General features: G+C 41.4%; 1 protein-coding gene across 1 annotated transcript; it reads left to right on the top strand.

The window, feature by feature from the left end:
• Positions 1-12352: 12352 nt before the first annotated feature.
• On the top strand, positions 12353-27438 carry LOC148011358 (dolichyl-diphosphooligosaccharide--protein glycosyltransferase subunit DAD1-like). Its single transcript, XM_087670120.1, has 5 exons — positions 12353-12514; positions 12615-12662; positions 14042-14129; positions 14225-14268; positions 27167-27438. Exons 1-5 carry the CDS (start codon positions 12434-12436, stop codon positions 27248-27250), a joined length of 345 nt encoding a protein of 114 aa, XP_087526246.1. The 5' UTR covers positions 12353-12433; the 3' UTR covers positions 27251-27438.
• The last annotated feature ends 477 nt before the right edge of the window (positions 27439-27915 follow it).

The raw sequence follows: 27915 nt of genomic DNA, 5'->3' as shown, positions 1-27915 counted from the left end.
TAGTTAGTTGGATGGATTGAGAGAAATTTCTTTTACTCCTCATTTATCACCTTGTCTATTCATTAGTACAATTTTAGTAGAGAAATAAATAAGATGGTTAACGTAGCTTACAATCTAATCCTAATCATACATAAGAAGCATTCTAACTAGCTTTTAATATCTTATCACTTTTAGCACTCTTATTGTTAACCTACTCTCCATGCGACAATTCCAAAGCTTTACATACTCTCTCTACTTTACGTTCCCACTTGACTAGCATGGCCTTGACTATTCTATCATTAAGTCTTGATATTACATCATTGTCCCTAAATTTAGAGGTGGCACTTGCCCATTCATCACGTGGTTTTGCACCTAGCAAATATACTAACTTTACTTGTGACACCCTTTGATCCTAGCTTGGATTCCTGAGTCTAATTGCTCTTCCCATCCTCAAAATAAGTGACACAACCATTAGATGTGAACCATTGCCACTGTTAAATATTGAGTAGGAAGTAGGTGCTTTAAGAGAAAAACATCTCAAGAGGTGTTAGACTTAGGAAGTCCCATGGACTCAAATAATGGTGCACATTTTGCATTTCAAGGAAAAAATATATTGTGAGGCTTGGCGGCTTAAGAGCTTGGATTGAATCACCACACGAGCAATCAAAGTAGTGAAGACCGAAGGAGTCATATACAACTTAATGAGTTATTGGAAAAGGGTGTTGCTTGAAATACTTTGGGATGGTTTGACTTGAAAACTTGAAGAATAAAATAATGTTTTCTAGTCTCGGGGGTTTGACCTGCCCCTAGCAGATTGTGTTGGGAAGAAGGGTGTAACGTTTCGCGGCCTGTAGAAACCCCCCCATTTCAATTAAAGAATAATCAAAAAAATTTACCACCCCTCTCTGTCATCGCTACAGGAAGAGGGAGTGGGATCGATAGCAAGACGTCGAAGAGGGAGAAGGAGTAGGTGAAGTGGAAGACGACGATGTTGATGTCGATGGGGAGGCCACGGGCCTACCACCCCTCCCTAGGCCTTCGATCAGTCCACCTACCGACATGCACACCATAAGAGGTGGCGAACACCACCACCATAACCATTCCACCTCTTCCACAGCCCCCTCCCCAATAATAGCCCTCCTCTTCCCTATAAAACCCCCCCCCTTTAGCGAATGAAAAAAATTACCATCACTTTGCCCCCTGCTATAGATTGAGTGAGGGAAAGAGAGTGAGAGAGAAAGAAGGTGAGGGAGAGAGAGAGAGAGAGAAAGAGAGGGGTGAAGAAGAAGAAAGGAAGAAGAGGAGAAGAGGAAGAAGAAGAAGAGGGAGAGAGAGAGAGAGGGAAGAAGAAGAAGAAGAAGAAGAAGAAGAAGAAGAAGAAGAAGAAGAAGAAGAAGAAGAAGAAGAAGAAGAAGAAGAAGAGGGAGAGAGAGGGAGAGAAAGAGAGAGTGAGAGACACTCTGAAGGAACCTGTTCCTCTTCCCCTCCTTAGAGGGTGACCACACGTGTTGCTCTTCTCATCTCCCCGTAAGATTAACCCCCATCGCAACCGAGAGGAGTCACCCCAACACACTACCACTTCAACAAGAGAAGGAGAGAAAGGTTCATAAGCTGAAAGTATGGCCCCCAAATAGAGGGAGACTCACATCAACGGTAATTTCACATCCAACAATGGAGCTATAGGCTAGGGCATTTCAACGAATACACATACAATGTCGGGGAGAGAGAGGGGGAAGAAGAAGAAGAGGAGCAGAAGAAGAAGAAGAAGAAGAAGAAGAAGAAGAAGAAGAAGAAGAAGAAGAAGAAGAAGAAGAAGAAGAAGAAGAGGGAGAGAGAAAGAAGAGAAGAAGAAGAGAAGAGGAAGAAGAAGAAGAAGAGGGAGAGAGAGAGGGTAGAAGAAGAAGAAGAAGAAGAAGAAGAAGAAGAAGAAGAAGAAGAAGAAGAAGAAAAAGAAGAGGGAGAGAGAAAGAAGAGAAGAAGAAGAGAAGAAGAAGAAGAGGGAGAGAGAGAGGGAAGAAGAAGAAGAGGAGAAGAAGAAGAAGAGAAGAAGAAGGAGAGAGAGAGAGAGAGAGAGAGAGAGAGAGAGAGAGAGAGAGAGAGAGAGAGAGAGAGAGAGAGAGAGAGAGAAGAACCGAACAACGTAGTATGCTTAACAATTATGATATTCGCTTGTTTTCGAGATTTAATATAAAAGAGAATGAACACTTAAAGTTGAAAATGAAAATTACTCACAAAATTACAGCCATGAAAATGTAAAAGTAATGGAGACAAGATTGAGGGTTGAAGATGGGCAACCCCCCCGAAGGAATGTATTTCTGCTCAACCCAAGTCCCTTAGAGAAGAGCTCAGTTACAATCAACCTGAGAGTGAGACGAAGTAATTCTCACTCTCACAAGATCATGCAAAGATGTACAAACACACATGCATTATCTATTATGCAATGACAAGAACTGATTTCATTACAGTATGAGAGAAGAAAAAGGGAAAATCAGCCTTTCTCCATCGTTGATCAGCAGTACATGGATAGGGCTTGCTTCTTGTTACTAAAATGGAAGATAGAGCTCGAGAAGGAGGTGCTGTAATGAATTTACAGGCTTGCTGTCTTGTAAAACAACAGTGATAGAAGAGGGAATATGGAGAAATTTGATAATGGAGAAGCGGGGGATGATGATGGGGATGGATGGGGCAAATTTCTGGCTATCTCTGGGTGCTGTACATGAGTTTACAGCAAAGAAAAATGATGTTGAATGAAGAAAAACGAGCTCTTATTTATAGGAGAGGGGAGAGCTAGTACAAAAGGGGAAAGTGGAGTAGCACAAGACAAGTGTCCAGCCACATGTCATGAGATGTGACAAGTGGTGGGACACTTGGAAACTTGTGTGACAAGTGTCTTGACACTTGTCTCTTCTCTATTGCCTTCCTTTTTGGGTTGAATACTGTCAAGAATAGAAGCAACCAAATTTAGTAAGCACAGTCAGAGTACAGAACTTACTATTTTTAGAATGACATCCCTATTTTTTAGGACTAGCATTTTTAGGCTAATTCGAGGCTCCTAAAATTTAGGGATCTCCTAAAATTTAGGGACCCCCCCAATATGGGTGTCATATGAAAGCTTTTTCCGTGTACATCGCAAAAATGGTATCCGAATCTTCATGTGACTTTCCTATGCAAAGAAATGTGCATTTCAAGCTTTCAGCCCACACATGCACATTATACAAGCATTTCATGATCATGCCATCTTGTTGATTGTAACTGTTTGTTCTGGTGGATCTAGCCCACACTTCAAGGCATCAATCCTTTCTGTGTGCGAGTCTAACCCTGATATGCGTGAGTTCTAGTCACAGGCGCCCAATCGGGTCATATAGGTGGAAGTGTGAACTATCTTTTCTCTAACCCACCGCGTGGGTCCACCATAACCTGTGACCACTCATCAGTGGCCAGCTCCAATGCACTTTTTTTTATATCTAATTAATGCAAAGGAAATAAATTTAATAAATCATTATATAGACAAATTAATGAAAAAGGATACAAATTCTGTTTCGATAGAGTTGTGACAGCCCTCTGGCTTTTATTCAGCTGTCCTCAGCTGAAAAGCTTCTTGATATTGCTGTAGAATATTTGGGTAATCCTTCATGAATTTTTCATCTACCCACTGTGCATCTGTTGTGGGTAGATTCTTGAATTTTAGCAAGAATTTTCGTGTCAAAAGGCCACTTCTCATGGTTCAATCCTTGAGAAACAAAATCTTTTCAGGTTCCAAGAGTTGTTATGTTTCTTCAACTTCTGGGGGATCTTCAGTAATGGGTTCCTTTGGTTCTGGTCTTATGTAAGGTTTTAGCAAACTTACATGAAAAGCATTGTGTATTTTCCAATGAGTAGGAAGCTCAAGTCGATAAGAAACTTCATTTATTTTCTCAATCACTTTGAAGGGTCCAAAGTATCTACTGGAGAGCTTTGGAAAAGATGAATTTTGACCAGAACCTTATTTGAGCCTGCTTTTATCAAACTTTAGCAAGACATATTGACCTTTTTCAAAAGCCAAATGTCTTCTTCGTTTATCTGCTTGCTTCTTTTGTCGCTCTTGGGCCACTTTGATAGTGGCTCGAACTTGATCCATTGTTGTTTTTAAATCAAAAGCAAACTCATCAGCAACAAAAATCTTATCTTTAGTGCGAATAATTGGAGGAGGAATCACTTTACCCTGTACTATTTCATTTGGAGCTTTCCCTGTGGATGAGTGCACTGTATTGTTGTAAGCAAACTCCAATAATGGAAGATATTTCTCCCATTGTGACTTATGTTCACTAACATAAGCTTTCAACATATCCAAAAGAGTGAGATTCATCACCTCTGTTTGGCCGTCAGTTTGAGGATGAAAAGCTGAGGAGAACTTTAAAGTGGTTCCCAAATTCTCAAATAAAGCACGCCAAAAGTTACTTGTGAATTTGGAGTCTCTATCTGAAATGATCTCAGAAGGCATACCATGTAATCTGAAGATATGTTGAATGAAAAGTCTTGCAGCTTGTGCGGATTTCAATGTTTTATGACATGGAATAAAATGTGATTGTTTGCTGAATCTATCAATTATGACCCAAATCATATCATGACCTTGAGGTGTTCTTGGAATACCTGAGATGAAATCCATTGTGATAGATTCCCATGGATCTTTGGGCACTGGAAGAGGTTGCAACAATCCTGGAATCTTCTGCCTATCATATTTGGATTTTTGGCATACCAGACAAGCTTCAATGAAGTTATGTGTATCTTTTCGTAATGTTGGCCAATAAAAGTAGCGCTCAATTGCACTTAGAGTGGCTGCCCTCCCTCTATGCCCTGCATAAGGGGGTTCATGACTTTCTTTAAGCACCTTTTGTCGAACAGGAAGAGTGACACAAAGGCGATTGTTCATGAGAAGGTAACCGTCTTTGATGGAATAATCTGGATGAGAACCTCCTTGCTGTAAATTTGACCAAATTGCTGCAAAATCAGTATCTTCATCATAAGTATTCTTCATTGTTTGAAAATCTTCATGATGAGCCACTGTAATAGTTGCAATGCGAGGCACTCTAGAAAGTGCATCAGCAACTACATTTTGTTTCCCTGGAGTGTACATAATTTGAAAATGAAACATAGATAAGAAATTTTCCCATCTTGCATGTTTCTCCTGCAAATGCTTTTGAGTCTTGAAATACTTCAAGCTTTGATGATCGGTTTTAATAAGGAATTCATTGCCTAAAAGATAATGTTTCCATATCTTTAAAGCATGAACCACTGCTAAGAGCTCCTTTTCATAAATGTCATACCTTTTCTCCACATCATTTAGATGGCGGCTTTCAAAGGCTACGGCATGGCCTTCTTGATTTAGCACTGCACCAATACAATCACCGCAAGCATCTGCTTCCACCACAAATGGTTTTACCAGATCTGGAATGATAAGAACAGGTCCAGAAGTAAGAGCTGTTTTCAGCCTTGTGAAGGCTGCATTCTCTTTTTCCTTCCATTGGAAAGAGATATTCTTCTTTGTAAGGTCATGAAGTGGAGAAGCCATATGTGCAAAATGCTTGATGAAGCGGCGGTAATAAGAACATAAGCCAAGAAACGATCGCACCTCATGTACATCACGAAGAGGAGGCCATTCTTGGATTATCCTGATCTTTTCAGGATCCATATGAATCCCTTCAGAAGAGATGACATGCCCAAGGTAATTTATTTTATGCATGAAAAATTCACTCTTTTTACCATTTACCAAGAGTTGATTTTGTTGTAGTAATTGTAGAACAATTTCCAAGTGTTGATGATGCTCCTCTTCATTCTTGCTAAAGACAAGAATATCATCAAAGAAAGTACCAACATATTGTCGATGCTCTCTAAAGATGCGCTCCATCATTCGATTAAAGGTGGTTGGTGAATTGGTTAATCCGAAAGGAACCACCAAGAATTCATAAAGACCGTATGAAGTGCGGAAAGCAGTTTTGTGTACATCTTGTGGTATTACCCTAATTTGATGATAACCACTCTTTAGATCAATGCGACTGAAAACCTTTGAGCCTCCTAGACGATCCAAAATGTCGTCAATTCTGGGAATAGGAAACCGATTCGTCACAGTGATTTTGTTGAGGGCTCGATAATCAATGCACATCCTGAATGTGCCATCTTTCTTTTGAACAAGAAGAACCGGTGAACAAAATGGTGAGCTACTTGGCCTAATTAGCCCACGGTTGAGTAGGTCTTCGACTTGCTTTCTGATTTCTTCTTGTTGAGGACGGGTCACACGGTATGGTGCTATATTAGGAGGAGAACTACCCGGGATAATATCAATATGATGGTCTTCTGGCCTTTCTGGGGGAAGCTGATAAGGAAGATCTTCCGAAAAACAATCTTTATACTTTTCCAAGAGCTGAAGTTGCTCTTGGTTTTCAGCATTCATATTATCTTTTACATCAGTGACATAAAGCAGACAACATTGAACACAATCCTTAATTGCTCTAGAGACTTGCATATGGCTTACCATAGGTATGGTGTCTCCAGAAACTCCAGCTTGGATCTCGTACTTCTTGCCTTTGTTGGTGAGTTCTACCTTCTTTTTCTGAGAGAAGATGGTTGAATCTACTCTATGATTCCAGGGCATGCCAAGAATCACATCGCAACCATCAAGGTCTCCGATACAGAAGGTATCTTCGTCACTGTAGCCTTGAATTTGAAACTTGAGCTTGCCAATGTAGGGTATCACAGTCTTCACTGTGTCACCTTCATCAGCATTTAAAGCTTGGCGAACTTCTGCCGGAGTGTCCATCTCTTCGTTCTTTAATCCAAGCTCTTTAGCTAATTGCAAGGAAATGATATTTTCATTCGCCCCAAGATCTATCAAGAATAGTGCTTGCTTACCTTGTAACTGTCCCCAAGCTTTTAATAATTTGCGCGTCTCTGGAGTGTGAGTTGTGTTTGCAACTACATCACTGATAGCATTGATTTTCACTGGCGACTTAGGCTTGTTGTCAGAAACCTTGCTTTGTCCCTTGTTTGGACATTGCTTCACTATGTGGCCTGTTTGTCCACATTTAAAGCACTTCCCTTCTTTCATGAAGCGTTGCTTTTCTTCTTCGGAAAATTGCTTTGCTTGTGGGTATAGATTGGAGCGAAATTGAGGAGCATTAGGAGGTGCATAGGGCTTCATCTTCTTTTGATTTGATGGCTGCTTTTGCCACTGTTTTTGTCCTTCATTTGGGGCTGAATACTCCTCATCATCAGCTACTCTCTTCTTATCATTCTTTTGGAATGATTTGTTGCCATTGTGCTCCATTTCCCATGTCTCAGCATGGTCAATGAGTTCCCTGAGACTAGAACAATGATAATGATTAAGAGTAGTACGAAGTTTAAAATGCAAACCTCCTTGAAACTTCCTAAGCTTTTCCGAACTGCTGATCTTCTTGAAATGTTGGACCTTCAAAAGTAGCTCCCAAAATCTCTTGGTATAGTCACCAAGTGACTCATTTTTCCTTTGCCAAAGCCGATCCCATTCCATTTTTACATCTCTTTTGAAATGAACAGGAAGAAATTGGCTTTGTATCTGGTGAACAAAGGACCGCCATGATTTTGGGGCAGCATGATCATATTCCAACCCCGTCCACCAAGTATGGGCTAAGTCGGCTAAATGTAAAGCTGCAAACTTAATCTTTTCTTTTTCTTTATACTTGTCACGACCATACAAAATTTGAAATTGACGAATAAACTTCAGAAGAAGATCAGGATTTCGGGAACCATCATACATACTGAACTTGATCTTCTTTTCAAGTTGAGATAGTGACTTAGTCTTCTTCTTCTTCTTATGCCTTCGTCAATGCTCGGATCTTGAGGTTGAAGATGATGAAGTGCTTGATGGGGACGAAGATGGAGACGAGGGTGAAGAATGTCGACGCCTTTGACGATGATGAGGTCTTCCACGAGAAGGGTGTGACTCTTCATTACTAGAAGAGGATCCATCAGAATAAGCACCAGATGACTTTGAAGAAGAGGATGAGCTTCGACGCGATCTCTTTCTTTGTCTTGAAGTAGAATGGGACTGCCTCTTAGAAGTAGTTGGACTTCTTGATCCGCTCCTTTCATTGGTATGGCTTTGTCTCCTTGAAGTAGATGGGCTTCTTTCCTTGAATTCTTTGGGATTCTCAACTTTTTCTAGTTTGAGAAGTTGCTCACGAATTTGCTGATTCTCCTCTCTAAGACTTTAAATGGCTTGAAGGATAGCACTCGATTGCTCCATTGAGACTAAAGAAAAAAAAATATGCTCAAGCACTCAATGCAAGGGCTGGAAACAAACAAACTTATAGTTGTAAGCACTACCAGTGTTGGGGGTGAGGACCGAGCCAAAGCTCTGATACCATTGTAAACGCCCCGAACAACGTAGTATGCTTAACAATTATGATATTCGCTTGTTTTCGAGATTTAATATAAAAGAGAATGAACACTTAAAGTTGAAAATGAAAATTACTCACAAAATTACAGCCATGAAAATGTAAAAGTAATGGAGACAAGATTGAGGGTTGAAGATGGGCAACCCCCCCGAAGGAATGTATTTCTGCTCAACCCAAGTCCCTTAGAGAAGAGCTCAGTTACAATCAACCTGAGAGTGAGACGAAGTAATTCTCACTCTCACAAGATCATGCAAAGATGTACAAACACACATGCATTATCTATTATGCAATGACAAGAACTGATTTCATTACAGTATGAGAGAAGAAAAAGGGAAAATCAGCCTTTCTCCATCGTTGATCAGCAGTACATGGATAGGGCTTGCTTCTTGTTACTAAAATGGAAGATAGAGCTCGAGAAGGAGGTGCTGTAATGAATTTACAGGCTTGCTGTCTTGTAAAACAACAGTGATAGAAGAGGGAATATGGAGGAATTTGATAATGGAGAAGCGGGGGATGATGATGGGGATGGATGGGGCAAATTTCTGGCTATCTCTGGGTGCTGTACATGAGTTTACAGCAAAGAAAAATGATGTTGAATGAAGAAAAACGAGCTCTTATTTATAAGAGAGGGGAGAGCTAGTACAAAAGGGGAAAGTGGAGTAGCATAAGACAAGTGTCCAGCCACATGTCATGAGATGTGACAAGTGGTGGGACACTTGGAAACTTGTGTGACAAGTGTCTTGACACTTGTCTCTTCTCTATGGCCTTCCTTTTTGGGTTGAATACTGTCAAGAATAGAAGCAACCAAATTTAGTAAGCACAGTCAGAGTACAGAACTTACTATTTTTAGAATGACATCCCTATTTTTTAGGACTAGCATTTTTAGGCTAATTCGAGGCTCCTAAAATTTAGGGATCTCCTAAAATTTAGGGACCCCCCCAATATGGGTGTCATATGAAAGCTTTTTCCGTGTACATCGCAAAAATGGTATCCGAATCTTCATGTGACTTTCCTATGCAAAGAAATGTGCATTTCAAGCTTTCAGCCCACACATGCACATTATACAAGCATTTCATGATCATGCCATCTTGTTGATTGTAACTGTTTGTTCTGGTGGATCTAGCCCACACTTCAAGGCATCAATCCTTTCTGTGTGCGAGTCTAACCCTGATATGCGTGAGTTCTAGTCACAGGCGCCCAATCGGGTCATATAGGTGGAAGTGTGAACTATCTTTTCTCTAACCCACCGCGTGGGTCCACCATAACCTGTGACCACTCATCAGTGGCCAGCTCCAATGCACTTTTCTTTATATCTAATTAATGCAAAGGAAATAAATTTAATAAATCATTATATAGACAAATTAATGAAAAAGGATACAAATTCTGTTTCGATAGAGTTGTGACAGAGAGAGAGAGAGAGAGAGAGAGAGAGAGAGAGAGAGAGAGAGAGAGAGAGAGAGAGAGTCTCTGAAGGAACCCATTTCTCTTCCCCTCCTTAGAGGGTGACCACACGTGTTGCTCTTCTCATCTCCCCGCAAGATTAACCCCAATTGCAACTAAGAGTAGTCACCCCAGCACACTACCTCTTCGACGAGAGAGGGAGAGAAAGGTTCATAACCCGAAAGTATAGCCCCCAAACAGAGGGAGACTCGCATCAATGGTAATCTCGCATCCAAGAACGGAGCCACCGGCCAGGGCATTTCAGTGAATACGAATACAACATCGAGTATGGATAATTCATATATGAATATCTAGGTATTAACTGCCATCTCTGCTATTCACTGAGACATAGGGTATGTCACTTGGCATGTGCATGAGTTCTTTTTAACAAGTAATGTGAGTTATTTTTCAATAGTTAATGAACTCGTAGGGGATTTTGGAAAATTCCCGTATCCATAGATGACCGAGCGTAGATTTACTCATATGATGCATTGAGGTTTGCACAAACTCTTGTATCCGAATACAATCATTAGGATTAAAACTATGATACCTTCAGATTTACTCATATGACGCATTGAGGTTCGCACAAACTCTTGTATCCAAATAAAATCATTAGGATTAAAACTACAGTACCTTGAGATCCGTTTGGCAATGAATATGTTTGTCAATTCTATTCAGGATTGGGCTAGATGCAGTAACATCTCCAGGCCTCAAAGGCAAGAACTCTAGGGATTAGGAAACCCTAAGTCGAAGGAAAGACCAATGATTTTGTACTTGTTGAGAAGAAGGTTGGGTTATCAATCAAGGAAAGTGAATAATAAAACTTACGTCTTGTATAGTGTTTGAAACCTTAACATATGCCTTAGTTGGCAGAAGGGTGTGTTAAAGTAAATTTTACTTAGAATCACTCCTGATCCCAAGGGGGAGAGCAAACACACGATGGAAATGTTATCACGATTATTCCTGCAATGTTTGGAAAATGATACTATTGTTTTTGTTGATTGATCAAATAACGTCCTAAACGCTTTTGCATTAAACTGATTGTGGAATGTGAATTGGATGATTATTCCAAGTGCTTGTGTTGATAGTAAATGCATGGCAGGGGCTTGTGATGACAAATTGCCATGAAAAATAAAGGAATGTTTCTTTGGAAGATGATATTAAGGTGATTGCTTTGATTGTGCTTGATTCTTAATTGGATTAATTAAGGAAGGATATATGCACGGATGGATTATCTCCAAGATCGCACCGCAGATTACCTTGAGAGGGCACTGCTCGATTCACGGGCCGAAGGCCGAGTGGTGAAAAGGCCATCCACGAAAGTTGTGTCTCACTCCTAGGTCGCTTGGGGTCAGTGGAGCTCTGGACACCCCTTGCCTAGTCCGGAACGGAGTTGTAGACTGCCGTGAGCCCAACGTCTAGGGCGTTGGAAGATCCTATTCTAGATACTGGATAAAAAAGGAAATTATGGTGCCATGTGATTTGAATCGGGTACTTTTGTTGGACAAAAGGTATACATAATTCTCCTGTATGGGCAGGAGACAAAGGTTAACTTGAAGATAAGTTAAGGAACTTGTTTGTCAAAAAGACTGCTTGTCTGTTTTTGTGTCCCTAAAAGGCTTAATTAAAGAAGCCGATTTTGAATGTCACACATAAATGTGATAGGATCTAATTAGAAAACTAAAGCTATTGAGGGAAGAGAGTGGGTGGAACCCCAATGGATCCATCCTACGACAGGGTGGTCCCAGAGAACTGGGAGCTTCTCACAAGGTTTTACCGTTGTTTGACCCCTAGATATGGCTAGGTTAGAACCTGATTCATGTTGTTTTAGGGGACCGGGATGGGACTATGCCTTACGGGCAGAGAGATTGAGCGGTGCATCCCTCTCGTTTCCCATTTTCTTTGAACCAAGTGCGGCATGGATCTGCTTCGGACCAAGGTATATTTGCGTAAAGTAGAATGTCCAGGACCCGACGCTAGAATGCTGTTAGGAGACCTTGGTCTCTAGGAACCCAGCTCTCAGGTCGATCCTAGTGGGTTCGGTTGTGAACATTTCGTTGTGAGGTGGACTCGGGAGACCCTAGGCGACAAACCTTGGAACATTCCATGGGAGTGCCGGGCGGCAATGCTTAGATTTTGTTTCTCGATGGACCGCTAAAACGTGTCTGGACAACTGATAGGTCGGCACGTTACAAAGAAGAAGATATTTGACAAGGACAAATCATTTTTACATAAGTTCTTAGATAAAAAAGATTTTTTTGGATTTGATGTCATTTTTGGTAGTGTATTTGGTATAATCAGCTCATAGTGCCTTAGATTGCTGTAGAGCCAGAGATCCACTAGTCAGTTCGTGATTCCATGGGAATCGGACCTGGCTTCTCACACAACACAAGTCAATGCCTTGTTTTGTGAATATTGTGTCAAAGGGCTGCTGCCCATGGTTCAAGACAATTCAAGTTCAAAGCCCACGAAGCGCCCGACAGATTTGAGCAGGAAAAGACCGACCATTTGTAGTAGGTTCTTTAACACACGTACATATACACTCTCTCACACACACAACCCCTCCCTCTCTCACGCACGCACGCGCACACACAGAGAGACAGAGAATGGGAAGCACAGCAAAAGATATCCGTGCTCTGTTCACGTCGTTGCGTTCTGCTTATGTAACCACCCCTACCAAGCTCAAGGTATGTGCGCATTCGCCATTGCCTGCTGGCGTTTCCCCCCCCCCAAAAACAATTTTTTAATGCTGACATCTGGACCATCTCTTCCTTCTCGTCATCGCAGATCATAGACCTCTATGTCACATATGCCATCGTCACAGCCCTTGTGCAGGTATTTTTCCCAAACCTTCTTTTCAAGATCTATTCATACAGATTTACGTGAAATCCGATCTTACTCGAGGTATTTAATAACACTAGGTTACAATTTGGAATGTGAAATCCGATCTTTGAGGTTAGAAATGCCATTGGATGTGCTTAAGGTGCTTGGCATCAAAGGCGTTACAGTCTCTTATGCAACCCATTTGGAAGCTTTAATGGAAAGCCTAAGGTTGTGCAAATATCTTATATGGTTGCGTCATGAAAGATTAAAGTTCCTGCCGTTGTGCACTTGGATTGACTCTAGTAGAGTGCAAATTGGACTGTAATAGAGGGCAAAGTCTATGGATGTTTATGTGAGAAACAGAGTTTTTTAATTTATGGGCAATTCAGTGGCTTTGGACAGATCAATCTGTGGCAGATCCTCCTAAAGTCCAGATCGTTTAGAAATTGCTCAAATTCTATCTTGACAGCTGTAAAATCTGACTGTGCCACCATCTTCATGGTATGACAGCCATAAGGAACATTCAGAATTCGGCAGAATTCTTTCTTTATGACTGTAAAATTTGACCAGAACATATTCTACCATGATATGATGACCATAAAAAGCACCTGCTAGATGGGAAACTTGTAGCCTTTTTGAGTTGGAAGAGGAACGCCCTTTTGAACTACCCGTTATGGGTGGAAATTTGTGCAGGGAGCAATTATTGGCCTTAGACCAACAATTGGACTGAATCTTTGCTGAGATATGGTCAGATTCTTTACTAGCTGGCAGATTGAACATACTCAAAACATTGCATCGGGAGTTGATTCTGTGACTGTCCCATATTAATGGGAAAGTACTAGAAATGCCTAGAGGTATGCTGTCTGAGAAGTTTCCTGGTTTCTGCTGCTTCTGTCATTGCTGCTGGCCTAACCATAGGCCTTGGTTCCATCAGTCCTGGTGTTACACAAGGAACTGCTGCTGGCCAACCAGTAGAAGGAATTGCGAGACAATCAGAGACGGAAGGGAAGAATCCAGGAACAGGAGATGGTGAAATGAGATGGAAACAGTCTTGAAAAGAAGTGGAGCATTTGTTCTCTTTTTGTTCACTCCTTATTGGGAGGCATTACCTGATCGATCTGTACAAGCATGCTGAATTTCCTTAAGGCTTGTAACGACCTTGTACAACAGATGCATCTTAAGTTGTATAATTAAGGTGGCGTAGTAAACACGTTATTCTTAACTGCAAGAGTGTTTTCTCTTTAACAAAATGATTTCACCTAGGGTGTGTAAACTGGCATTGTAATGATGGAAAAACTTAAGAGTGCTATGACTATTGGTTTTTTTTGTACTTTTTCTGCAGGTCAAATTTGTGCCATGCTAGATAACTTTTAGTGTTTTCCATGTAACAGGTTGTGTATATGGCTCTAGTTGGTTCTTTCCCTTTCAATGCTTTTCTTTCAGCAGTCCTTTCATGTATTGGCACAGCAGTTCTAGCAGGTATTTTTCGGATTGCTGGATGCTCAATGACTTTTTATACCTTTCATTGGTCATCTTTAAAAGATGTAGCTCTAAATCCTTGTTTTCTTTCTCAGTCTGTCTGCGAATGCAAGTCAATCCTAAGAACAAAGAGTTCAAGGTATGCACATCCTTGCTTCTCCTTTGATTCTGATTCTCCTTGTAGTTGATAAGCTGAGCTAGCAAAATTGACTGAACATGGACATATTGCTTGAAAGACTTTGAAGTTACCTCGTTATTGCATTCATGGAGTGCATCCATACAAGTGTCAGGTATACACAGCCATAGTTTTTTGGGCTCTTTTTAGTTGTTAGGCTTCTCTTAGGATCAATAGAACTTTAAGTGAAACGATGACCATTTATATAGGTTTGCCTTACCCAGCTTCTAGACATTCCCCTGTGCAAACCAAATTCCTTGACTAGAAGGGAGAAAAATGGCAATTTTGTAACTTTTATTAAAGTGTACATGTGTAGCTAATGCACTTAGAGAATGATATGTGTTGTACCAGTTGGGAAGTTTTCCTTTGGACAAGGGAGACTACACTCTTCCACTTGAGCTTACTCGTTTGTGGGACTCTAGATGCTATGGTCCCTCTTTTTTGCATTGGTTTCTTTTGTTGTAGTGTTTAGCTCTTTGGATTTTCCATTTTTATTTGTTGATTAATGATTCATGTGTTTGATTATGCATGTGAATCTTCTTCATTTGATCATATTATTCCTATGGTGGCCTCATCCACTACCCTCTTCTCTTCTGCATTGGTTTCTTATCTTGTAGCATTTTAGGTTTTTGCATTTTCCATTTTTGTTTGCTTATTGATGATTCATTGGTTTAATTGTGCCTGTGAATATTCTTCACTTGATCATGTTATTCCTACAGTTATATCAGGTATGTATATTCTTGAAACCAGCCTTTCTTCTTGGAGAGGGTGGAATTCCTTGATTAAGCACTTAATTATAGGAAGTAACAAATAAACATAAATTAAAATGCACAATTTACCCTAATAATCTTGTATATTGGACACCTTGTTGGCCCCAAAATTGGCGCCCCTTTTGGTATTTCTTTAACTTTGATTGCTAATGGAATGAGTACAAGCTGAGATTCCACAATCTCCTTTGTTGTTCCAAAAATCCCTTGCTATAATAATAATTAACAAGCAATTTGGGCTATTTGCCCCTTGACTTTTCACCCAGGACTTTTACAATTGGAACTACAAATTGACCAAATGCTATCCCAATTTACAATGTATGGGCTGACATTTGATTTCCTTGACAATCACACAAATTTCAGGTACTAAATTTAGGGTATGACACCTTCTTCTATTGGCATGGGTTTCGAGGTGGTTGTCAAACCCTAATTTTTGCATTAACAGAAATCCTCTTGCTGTCCACTAAATATGGCTGAGATGTGCTCCAAATAATTGAGAAATGTTGAGATTTTTTAAGAAATTATTGAAAAAGGTGAGAGAAAGCCAAGAAGAGAGAGAAATCTGGTTTTCTTAACGAGAAGACCCAAAAACTGCCTGTTGCTTGCTCCAACATGCATTTTATGCAAGCACCTACTACCAGGCATCTCCAAAATGCTATCATTGCTGTTGCTAGCCCTTGGAAGGTGTCTCTGTGCTGTCCTGTGCCTGTTGAGGCTTCTAGATGGCTGTCTTCAGTAGGAAATTGTTGTTCTTTGATTAGAAAATGGACCAATAGCTTCCTCTCTCTCTCTCTCTCTCTCTCTCTCTCTCTCTCTCTCTCTCTGAGGCTATAAACTATTTGAATGGCTGAGACCTAGCCCCCAAAAACGTTTTCTTAGTTTGCATGGGCATTTTTGCCAAGTGACAGCCTTCCAAATTCATTTTTCAGTATTATACAGCTAAATAATCTTGAAAATTAATTTGAGCCCTTCTAATCTTGCCCAAACTAAATGTGCCCATCTATAATTAAATTGGCTAGGCCATTTGCAACCTGGAGTGGTCCCCAATCTCTATTGATCCTTAGACTAGCATTAAGTATTTAATTAATATTAGTTGCTACTGTTATCGTTGACACTTATTAGCGAAATAATTGTCCTAGGGTCAAAACTGATATCAATTGACCCTCAAACCCTAGTTGGCATAACTTATATAACTTTTACTTTTGATACCTACTGCATCCTTGAGGTCCTTAGCTTGTTATTATGAAATGATTGCCATGTGCATCATATGTGCTAAACATCCTTGCACATTTGATTAATAACTTAATCAAATGTTATCGGCAAGATTAAAGCATCTTAAAATTGAACGTACCCATGATAGTTTCTCTATGCAAACATTTTATCCCAACATTCGGATCGGTGCCGCTTTTTGTGTATGTTTGCATTTACGTGTACTTTGTCACATCTTCATTAAAAGAGATTAGTCTCTTTCCTTGAAGTCGCTCAATCAAGGTGGTGGACAAACAAGAGAAAAGGTCCTCTGCTAGTTGACTCTACTTCTAGTAGAGAAATGCAAGAGAATTGTAGGATATTACCTTTGGACAATTGTATGAGAACTTTTTTCTAAATAAGGGTGTAGAGTGTCAGATGGAGTAGACAACAACAAAATCTGCAATGTAGCTAGGGATGGTGACATGGTAGCTAGATGACAACAGTAAGCTGCTAAACACATGTTGTAGGCTGACGTGGCAGGGATGGAACAACAAACGTAACTGATGATATGGTAGGCTAGTAACAGCTGATTAGTTTTAAATGGAGGCAGTATTTGATGATTTGGCAGTAAACACTGTACAATCTGGTTGTACAATAGGCTGACATTAGTTTTGCTAGTAGGTGCTAGGTGTAGTAGGAGTATAGTAGCTCGAACTAAGATATCCTCCTTGAATGGGGTGTGGATAGTAGAGATAGGTGTTGACAATTTGCAAAATAGTAGGGTTGAGTGTGTCAGAAGTGGATGCAGCAATGGAAGCATAAACGGATGATGAAATAAATTGTCGAACACAAGACAGAAGAGAAAATATAGAAGAACACTGCAAGAAGAGAACTAAGAAAAATTCACAAAAAATGAAATCCATATACCAAACATGAGATAGTCTCGTACAACCGGTGAGTCACTAGCTGCATGGGCACTGGCACTAGCTCCCTCTCTCCAATAAATGCCAAAATAAGCATCAAAATGACTGACATAAAATACCTAAAATGTCTAGTAATGTTAGGCGTAGCCCAGACCGACACATGATCTGACTAGAGTGCTAATACCCTCTCTTAAAATCATGCGTCATCTGATATAGTGATAATGATGCATCATAGTCCATACAACAAAGTCTCCTCATCATAACCTAGATGTGAGCTCGGACTAGGAGCCAATCCCGTCTTTGTCAAGGAACAACTCATCATAACCTAGATGTCAATCCTAGCTCTAGGATTTGAACCTATCAGACTTCAGTCGATGCATTAGGGAAGTCCCTCTTTGGAACATGTGCACATGTATACCTGTATAGATGAGGCTCACCTGCCCCACTTGGAAGCCTCCCTTGTAATCGCAAAGACATCTTATGCTCAAGTAGCATTGGGGACATATGTAGAAAACTTACGGTTGTCGATGACGTTTGAGCCCTCAAAAGTATAGGCCACTCCATCAAACTCCGAAGGGAGCTTGTAGAGCACAGTGCCCACAAGATGAGCTTTTGGAAGGACTGATTGCATGTGTTGAGTTGATCGTGTACTTATGTGACACGAAGAAAAAAAGATCGGATAGTCTCCTTCGAATCAAACTTCATTTGCTGGAGTTGTCTATATAATCAAACTTCATTTGCTGGAGTTGTCTATAAAGGGTAATAGCATGCATAGGTGAAGGAGCCTTATACAACATTTGAAGCTTTGCCCAAATTGCAGGAGAAGTCCTGCAAGAGGTGACCGTTGGAAGGATTTCTTTAGATATGCAGTGAAGAAGATCAGAATATGCACGGGCATCATCAATATTCCATGTGAGCACAACTTCTTCATAGTTGTCCTCGTCAAAATTACTTGGAAGAGGAGTAGGACACTTAGGATGCTCACAAGCTTGAGACACAACGTACCATAACCGCTTTTGCACAAACCATTCTTTCATAACAACACTTCGTGTTAGGTAATCATGGCTGTGTAATTTGTCATTAGTAGAACAACCAGGGGAGCAATCTAGAGAGGATAGAAAGAGAAAATAAAGGAAGGAGTAGGAGAGAGAGAGTGTAGCCAAACCAATAGTACAAATTGCATAAACAAAGTTCACACACAGTGGATATAAGTTGATCACAAAAACGACTGCAAAAATACAGCAAAGAGATGGATTACAGCCAATAAACAATGTCGAGCTAGGGAATGCTGTCGCATAGCTTACAAAGGCATTAAATGTAGTAAACGCAACAGCTATATAACAAACATAGATTTATCATTAATAAAATAATGTAGGATTGGAAATGCAACCTGTTGGACCAAAAATGCGGTATGGAGAAGCTTGAAAATAGGGTGATTGGCTGCAGGCAGTTGTTGTTAGGCTGTAAATAGATGGTAGTTGTCATGAGGACATGTATTTTTGAAACCTCACTTAACATGTGGATTAATTTTTAATCACATGGTTAAGTAAATGTTGCATATGTGAGGTGTAACTGGGGTTAGAGCAAATTTACAAGCTTGGGACTTGAGGAAATCACGGGATGTCAAAGGCAAAAGTTGCTATAAGTTATCCTGCACATGTACTTAGTGGTATTTGGTGCCAGTTGTTGGCCCAGGTCATTCATTTGGCCATAAGCGTCAATTGATGACACTAGAGAAGTGGTGTTTAATGTTACTTCATGGAGGTTCAGGTGAGGCTCTTGTAGCCTCAGAGAGGGGTTCGAACACGAAGAAATTGAAGGCCCGGTGTTACCTCTATGGCAAGAAGGGCCATTTGTGGAAGGACTGCAAAGAGTTAGCGGCTTCCAGGAAGAAAAAGGAGCTGAAGATGAAGCAAGATACAGACTTCTCCGATGAGTCATCATCTGTCTTAAATTTCGACTCGGATCCTCGAGCCAAGGTGAAGTCTAAGGTGCGGAAGGCATCCTCTTCTTTGTATCATGGGAGGGGATTGATGGCCCCTTCCTCAGCTGGTTTCTAGTGGTGGTGATGATGGCATTCCTCATGACTCTCCAGTGCTAGAGAGGGAGTGTGAGAGGGTGGTGAGATGGGGTAGCCACGCCTCATCTATACATCTATACTGATGCACAAGATCTTGAGAGGGATATCCCTGACGCATCGACCAAGTCAGGCAGGTTGAAATCCCTGACACATTGACTGAAGTCGGGGAGGTTCAGATCCTGGAGCTGGGATTGACATCTAGATTCAAGATGGACTAGTTATTTGACAGAGAGCGGATGGCTTTCGTCCGAGCTCACATGAGGGGACACTTTGGCGGTTTGGCCAAAGGAGGGGGATCTATGGTCATTTTTGCGCTGCGGCATTGGTGACAAGATGGTCACGTGTGCTACATTAGAGGCATTGTTGACCGACATTGAGGGTTGCCATGATCTTCTCTATTTTCAGGAGTTGGTACGATCGACATCAACATCGGGTTCTCTCCGAGGCACCTTGGTGGTGGCTTGATCACCCACTGCCTGGGTATCCATGGTTCCACTTGGTGGTTCTATGTTGTATGGTTTATGATCCATTCTCATTGTATCATTGTATTGTATCAGATCACCCATTATCTGAGAGAGGGTATTAGTAGATATATCAGCTCATGCGTGAGTCTATGCATGCAGAGGCTGGGCACATTATTTAGGATATTTTAGGCATTTTTTGTGGTCTTTATTTTGGTCATATTGAGCATTTATTGCTGGCAGACTAGCATTAAATGCTGATTGACTTGATCATTTTGAGGACATATTTATGTCCTATATATTCAGGCTCATCCTTCTTACTTAGTCACTCATTTGCCATCACATTTGTGGAGACTCCGTGGAGATAGGAGCCAGTGCTGGTGCTCACGCAGCTAGTGACTCACTGTTGTATACGAGTGTCTCGTGTTGGATATATGGATTCCATTTTTCGAGTATACATCTGAGTTCTCATCTGTATTGTGTTCTTTAGCGTTCTTTCTTTCCCTCTCTTTTTGGTCTTGTGTTTCAGTAGTTTATTATAGCATATGTTTACGCTTCTATTGCCCCTCCACTTCTGACACCAACATGAGACAGTCGCATATAATAGTGAGTCATTGGCTACGTGGGCACTGGCACTGGCTTCTCTCTCCATGGAGTCTCCACATGTCTGATGGCAGATGAGTGATGCAGTGCGGAGGAGGAGCTTGAATATATAGGACAAAGATATGTCCTTAATATGATCAGGTCGGCTAGTATTTAATGCTGGTCATCCAGCAATAAATGCTAAATATGACCAAAATCAAGACCATAAAAAATGGCTAAAATATCCTAAATAATGTGCCTAGCCTGTGCATGCACAAACTCACACATGAGTTGACACATCTGCTAACACCACGTGAGTGGTTTTCTGACTATAGTCACACAGTGGTGGTAGACATGGTGTTGTTCACTTGGTGGACAAGTATGCATGTAACATTGTAGGATTGACAGTGTGCAGTTGGCATTCCAGGATGGTTTAGTATTCATCTTGCATAATGTGAGGCATATACCCTAGCTCAAGAAGAGCCTGATAAACACAAGGCAATTAGATGATGAAGGCTATCACACCACTTTTGGAGATAGGAAATGAAAGATATGTAAGGGATCTAGGACTGTTGCTAAAGGCTCTATAAGTGACACTCTGTATCCATTACATGTATCTAGTGTGCGTGATTATGTTGTTGCCATAATTGAGTAGCCAAGTGTGTCTTTGTGGCATAGTTGGTTGGGGCACGTGTGTCAAACTAGAATGAAAGCGCTTTCTCGTTTGGGTTATTTGCCGTGTTTGAGGTATGCTGATTTTGATCATTGTGATCATTGCATATTTGGTAAGCATGCTCAATTGTCACGTGAAAAGTCTCTTTCATTAAAATCTTCACCCTTAGAGTTGGTACATTCAGATGTATGTGAGATGACTGGGTTGTATCTAGGGGGAAAGAAATATTTTATCACATTTATTGATGATGTCACAATAAAGTATGGGTTTATTTGACACTTGCTGAAAATATGACAAGCAAGGCATTAAACTGTCTTCACTCTGACAATGGTGGGGAATATGTGTCAAAAGCCATTCAGGCCTTTTGTGATAGCAAAGGGATAAAGAGGGAGCTCACTGCCCTTTATACTCCACCCCAAAATGGTGTTGTAGAGTGTATGAATAGGACTATTCAGGAGAAAGTCAGTGTATACACTTGATAAATCGGTCATTGAATAGGTTTATTGGGGGGGGGGAGTGTTGAGAAACCCTTCACCCTTGCAGTTTGCGTTTTTGCGTTTTTGCATCCCCAAAAAGGGGTGCCATCCTAGACTGACTATGCATTTATAGGCCACTCTCTCATTCTGTCCTTACGGTTGATTTATTCACTTTGTCACCTCTTCTCTCTAGCCTCTCCACTACCCTCACATCCCTTCAGGAGGACATTGCGGTTCGTGGTTCGTGGCTGTCTTCATCATCTTCCTTGTGCTACGGCACCCTTGTTCCCTTGTATCACATTCACTCCATGATTCAAATCTTCATCATTCCATTCATTAGAGTTTCTTCTCTCTTCTCTTCTCTTCTCCATGTTTACCGAGTTCACTCCATGTTCCTCCCCGCAAACCCTATTGTCTCGCTGGCACGTCATCTTTTGACATGGTATTAGAGCTAGATCTGCTTACCTAGCAGCGAAGATTCTCCACTCTAGTGAAGGCAAAGATCGGTGGCGGGTCCGGCATCCACTTCTCTTCTTCTTCCGTTGCATCAAAATCTCGTTTTTGCAGCTTTTAGGTGTTTCAGCTTGCTGCCCACACCCCTTTCACGGAGGACATCGCAGTCTCAGCTGTCCCTTGCTGTCATCTACAGTTTGGCGCCTGTTTCCAACCTTCCACCTGCAGTTTGCAGCTGTTTACAGCAGAACGACTGTTGCTGATCACTCTCCATTGAGAAAACAATCTCGTTTTTGCAGATTTCAAGTATTTCAACTTGCTGCCCACACTCCAAACACGGAGGACATCGCGGCCCAAGATGGCCATTGCTGTCTACAACAATTTGGCACCTGTTTCCAGCCTATCACACATTGTTCGAAGCTGATTTCAGCGTATTGACTGTTGTTGCTGTTTTTTCCTGCGTTTTTAGTCTTTCTCATGCTGCCTGCGTTTTTAGCCTTTCTCTCTCCTGCAGGTTGTCCTGCCTGCGTTTTTAGTCTTTCTCTCTCCTCACTTGCGTTTTTCTATTGGTTGCAACCTCTTACTATTGGTCGCATCCTCCCACAGGCAGCTCACTTCCAGCCCTTCCACTGCCCTTCCACCCCTTGAGGTAGACATTGCGGTTCATGTTTCACACTGCCCTCACACCCCTTGAGGCGGACATTGCGGTTCGTGGTTCATGGTGGCTGATCTCTTTCTTCTTCAGCAAGGCACATTGGTATCCATGGCTTCTTTACCAATTGACGACCAGACTACTGGGTGTTTCTACTGTGGCATCACCGGACATACCACTAATGCTTGCCGACTTCGACCTTTGCTTCCTATCCCTACAGAGTACATACGTCTTTCACTAGGCACTCCTTGTGCCACCTCTTCTTTTTGGGCCACAGAGATCGTTCTGCATCGGCTATTAGAGTACTATGCTCAAGGCAATAAGACGTATGCATCGGCTATCAAAGTACTATGCTCAAGGCAATAAGACGCATCCGATACGCACTAAGTCCTTTTGAGCACATGGAGGATTAATTGGCGCTACGACCTCCTGGAGATCGTCGCAATGCCAGCGGCAGTCTCACACTTATTTTCAGGTACAGTGGCTTCCATGACCTACGGCTCTGCAGTCCGCTCCATCGAGAGAGAGTGATTGTTTGATACTGTCTCCTCGTCAATCCGCTCCTTTGAGAGATGGTGATTGCTCGACTCCTTTCTCTTCTTCGGTTACCTAGTCCGCTCCATTGAGAGATAACGACTGTTGCCCACCTCTTTTGTTCATTCTGAGTCCCACCCTTCTCCACCCTCGACTACTCAAGTTCGAGAGGCTATCTCTGGGAGCTCTTTGGCACCCCAGATGCCTTCTTCAGCACGATCGGCGGCACTTCCTTCATCATTAGACATTTCAGAGCCCGTGATCCATGAGTTTTTAGATTCCTTATCTACTTCAGAGGGGTATGTTATTTCTTTGTCCTCAGAGGGGACATCTACTTCTTTGACTTCAACGGGGGCCCCTCCACCTCCCACCTCAGAGGAGAAACCTACTCCACATGAAGTTCTTCACCCACCCTCTACTTTCTTGGGGTGGCTGTCTTCGACCAGCCATCTCTTCTACTGATACCCAGGATCTTCAGGTACCACCTAGATCGAGGCTTTGGAGGTTCAGCCGCGACTTGGTGATGAGGCCTTCGTATTCCTTCCAGCATGGATGCACGAAGCTAGTGGCTTCTCTCCCAAGGTTGTGTTTCGGGTTCTCTAGCTCACTTTGTCTACTGGTCTTTACTGCAGGTTTCCTTTCCGGTGGAAATCTTGGATCTTAGGGATCCTCTCCATCTTCTTCCTCCTCTTCTCTTCTTGCCTTGGTCACTTGGTTAGCATGGAGCCACCTCCCGAGATCGAGTACGGGAATATCCTTATGGTTCTCGGCACCACACAAAGTTCGACATTCCTCCTATGCATTGCATGTTTTCATCATCTTTGTACTAGGGCGCTTGGGCAAGCGAACAATTTCTCCACAAGGGACACTGTCCAAGTGGCACCTGCTGCATGAGCATTCTTCAGCATGTAGCATTGCATCTTCACACCTCTCTTCTCTTGTTCCCCTTTTTGGGCCTGAGAGGGGGTGTTGAGAAACCCTTCACCCTTCACCTGTAGTTTGCGTTTTTGCGTTTCTGTGTTTTGCGTTTAGGGTTTGGAGCTCCAATAAGGGGCGCCATCCTAGATTGACTATGCCTATTTATAGGCCACTCTTATTCATTCCTTACGGTTGATTCATTTAGTCTGTCATCTCTTCTCTCCAGCCTCTCCACTACCCTCACACCCCTTCAGGAGGACATTGCGGTTCGTGGTTCATGGCTGTCTTCATCATCTTCCTTGTGCTACGGCACCCTTGTTCCCTTGTATCACATTCACTCCATGATTCAGATCTTCATCATTCCATTCATCGGAGCTTCTTCTCTCTTCTCTTCTCTTCTCCATGTTTGTTGAGTTTACTCCGTGTTCCTCCCCGCAAACCCTACTGTCTCGCTGGCATCTCATCTTTTGACAGGGAGAGTCCCTCAAGAAGTGTGGTTGGGCAAGCTATCTTTGTATACACACTTGAGAGTGTTTGGCTATGAGGCATTTGTGCACATACTGAAGGAACGTAGCAAATTGGAGTCAAAGTCTTGTAAATGCATTTTCCTAGGATATGGAGGCGAGGGTGAAATGGGATATAGATTATGGGATCTCGAGAAAAGGAAATTTGTACGTAGCAATGATTTTATATTCTGGGAAGATCACATGCATAAATAGCCTGAAAAGTACGAGGAAGTCTAAGTGGTGGTGTTCTAAGAAGAGATACCTATAGGATAGCAAAGAGTGCCGCCTGCTTTACAACAGCAAATATCTCTTGTAAATGATCCTATAAATGCAGGGAAGGATGCTGAAATTGATCAGCAAGAAGTTTCCCATGATATACTAGTGTCAGCCAGAAAATGTGCCATTAGAACAATCAGAACGGGGGCAGGACAGCATGCTGAACCATTTGAACAGCAAGCTGTTAATTCAGATTTGCAAGCTGAACAGCCAACAAACACTAATCATTCGATCCGTAGGGCGACAAGCAATACCAAACAACTAGATAGCTTTGTTCCTGGCGCAAATTATGTTGCTAAGTATGTCATGTTGACAGATTGTGGTGAACTGTCATGCTTCAAGGAAGCAATGGATAGAGAGGATAGCGAGAAATAGCATAAAGCTATGCTGTCAGAAATGGAATCTTTAAAGAAGAAGGATACTTGGGATTTGGTGCATTTTCCCAAGGTGCAGAAAGTCCTATCATGCAAATGGGTTTACAAGATGAAGGTCACTTTTGGTTCCTTGCCAAAGTACAAAGCACGGATCATCTTTCCCATCATCAAGCTGAATACTTTGCGGACCATATTGGGCTTGGTTGCATGCGAGGATATGGAACTCGTACAAATGGATGTAAAGATTGCTTTCTTACATGGTGATCTGCATGAGGACATATATATGCGACAACCAGAAGGTTGTGTGGCCAAAGGGCAAGAAAAGATGGTGTGCAAACTCAATAAAAGCTTGTATGGGCTGAAACAGGCACCTCGTGAATGGTATCATAAGTTTAATACATTCATGCAATCTCAAGGACTCAAAAGGAGTTAACTAGATCACTGCTTATATACCAAGAAGGTAGTAGATGGCAGCTTTATTATGTTAGTTTTGTATGTGGATGACATGTTGATTGGTGGTAGGGATGTTCATGCTTTGAATACATTGAAGCAGAACCTACACAGTAGTTTTGACACGAAGGATCTTGGTGAGGAAAATCACATTCTTGGCATGTGTATACTCAAGGATAGATTGATAGGTCTTTTTTATTTGTTATAGTAGAAGTATGTATCCAAAATTTTGTAGCGTTTTAATATGAAGGGGGAAAAGGAATTGGCGTTCCATTGCCTCCATATGTGAAACTCAGTGTAGAGGACAACCCTATATTTGATTATGAAAAGGCTGAAATGGCCAAGATTCGGTATGCTTCAGCTGTGGGTAGCTTGATGTGTATGCTATGATTGCTACACGAATTGACATAGCATTTGCGGCGGGAGTGGTTAGCAGATACATGGCACATCCTAGTAAAAAGCATTGGAAAGTAGTGAAAGGTATCATGAGGTATCTTAAGAGCATAGAGGATTTGTACATCTACTTTGGAAAGCAGAAGGCATACAGATGATAACCTTGTAGATCTTATCACGAAGGGTCTTCCAGTCAAGCGGTTTGCTCATTGCTGACAGATGATGGGAGTTGGATAGTATATGTATTTCAGCTTTGTACACACTTAGTCTTAGCTGATTCTTTTCTTCTAAGGCATGTTGCCTTTAGTTGGGAGGTTGTTGGGAATAAAGGGTCACCGTGCCTTTTAGTGTGAATGTACCCTTAGCACTTGTACTTTACATATATCTATCTAAAAAACCTAAGAGAGGTACAACTCATTTTTTGTACCCACACATCGTGCATCTCACACTCTCACTACTCCCTACTGCTGCTCACATATTTTTCTCTCCCTCTGCCATTGCCATTACCATTGCTGACCATCGCATCTCCTCTACGCATCTATCATGTCAACTGATGATTTGCCGTACATGATGTTTATTTGTTGTACTTAGTGATCATTTAACTGAAGGTCACTGATGATTTTGCATCATTAAAATACCGATTAAACTTGTAGATCAAGTAATTTCTCTCAATTGAAGTCGGCCTTTTGGCAAGATAGGATACCACACTCAAAGTGTTGGAGCCCACCATGACAATCAGATGACTGAAAGTGGCTCCCTTAAGCCTGACATGCCTCTGGAACTATTTTGAAGCTGGCTTTGCTCAGGATCCCAGCAAATGCTTTTTGAGGCGATGATGTATATCAATTAATGCACCTCAAATACAGTCACACAAAGAGTGCAAAAGACATTCTGCTGATGGTGTCTGGAAGTCCTTACTAACTATCAGTCTTTTCACTTTCTGTCATTTATATAAATTCCGTCACACTATTAAGTTTTTAACAATACTGGATAGTCTGTATTGGGTGAAACTTGAAAATGTTTGTTTACCCTAAATGTGTAAAGAAACTTATTGCTCAAGTCTAAAGACACCGTAAGAAATGTCTCATTTTAAATTTTTACTAAGTTTATTTCTTTCCACTGCACTTACGTCTAGAATTTGGTGTTTTTCCAGGATCTGCCTGCAGAGCGTGCATTTGCAGACTTCGTACTTGCAAACCTTGTACTTCACTTAGTGATCATGAATTTCCTAGGATAACTTCCAATCTTGTTATATTTTTTCAATCTTAAGGAGATTTTGGCTAGTATAACAAATGAGATGAGTTTTTAGGAACAACATCAATGTGCGGCAAAGCTTGATGTCCCCTTTCCTTGAAAGGAACTCTAGCTTTGGAAATTTGTTATTTAATGAGATGGCCAAATTCCCAAGACCTTTGTCTTGAGGTATGAATGTGTCACCCTCAAATGGTCCAATGAGATAATTTGCTACTGAGGTGAAAAGTATTGATACTGAAGTAAAAGGGTGAAACTAGGTGGAGATTGAACTGATGACAGACATTGACCGGAAGACATTGTATGACTTCTGATGTTCTTTTCCCCTTTTCTGTTCTTTTTGGTCTTTTTTGGCTGTTTTTTGTTTCTTTTGTTTTGTTGGGGGGGGGAAGGAAGGGGAAGGTTTTGATTATCAAGCTATCATTAGAGAACTTTCCTGTTGGAAATCAAAGAGCACGCAACTGCAGAACTTGCTCAGGACTATGCATAAGAGAGTCGTTATTCAGAGGTTATACTAGGCATAGTTGCAATACTCATCTTACAGCAAGGTAGATGGTGTGTTCATCGATCTGTTCATAGTTGAGGAAGTGAAATTTAGAGGGCTTGGTAACATGGCGTTTAAAGAAATGTCGTAGCAGGCAGTTAAAAGCT

Source organism: Lygodium microphyllum, chromosome 28 (genome assembly GCF_053477565.2).
Source record: "Lygodium microphyllum isolate KBCC chromosome 28, Lygodium_microphyllum_v1.1.10, whole genome shotgun sequence".
Lineage (NCBI taxonomy): Eukaryota > Viridiplantae > Streptophyta > Polypodiopsida > Schizaeales > Lygodiaceae > Lygodium > Lygodium microphyllum.
This window is presented reverse-complemented; position numbering and strand designations above follow the sequence as displayed.

Excerpts from the sequence above, each read along its gene's own strand:
- LOC148011358 (XM_087670120.1), top strand. The coding sequence starts at position 12,434 with ATGGGAAGCACAGCAAAAGATATCCGTGCTCTGTTCACGTCGTTGCGT. Across the intron at positions 12,663-14,041 it reads TCGTCACAGCCCTTGTGCAG|GTTGTGTATATGGCTCTAGT; the intron begins GTATTTTTCCCA and ends TCCATGTAACAG. Across the intron at positions 14,130-14,224 it reads TGGCACAGCAGTTCTAGCAG|TCTGTCTGCGAATGCAAGTC; the intron begins GTATTTTTCGGA and ends TTTCTTTCTCAG.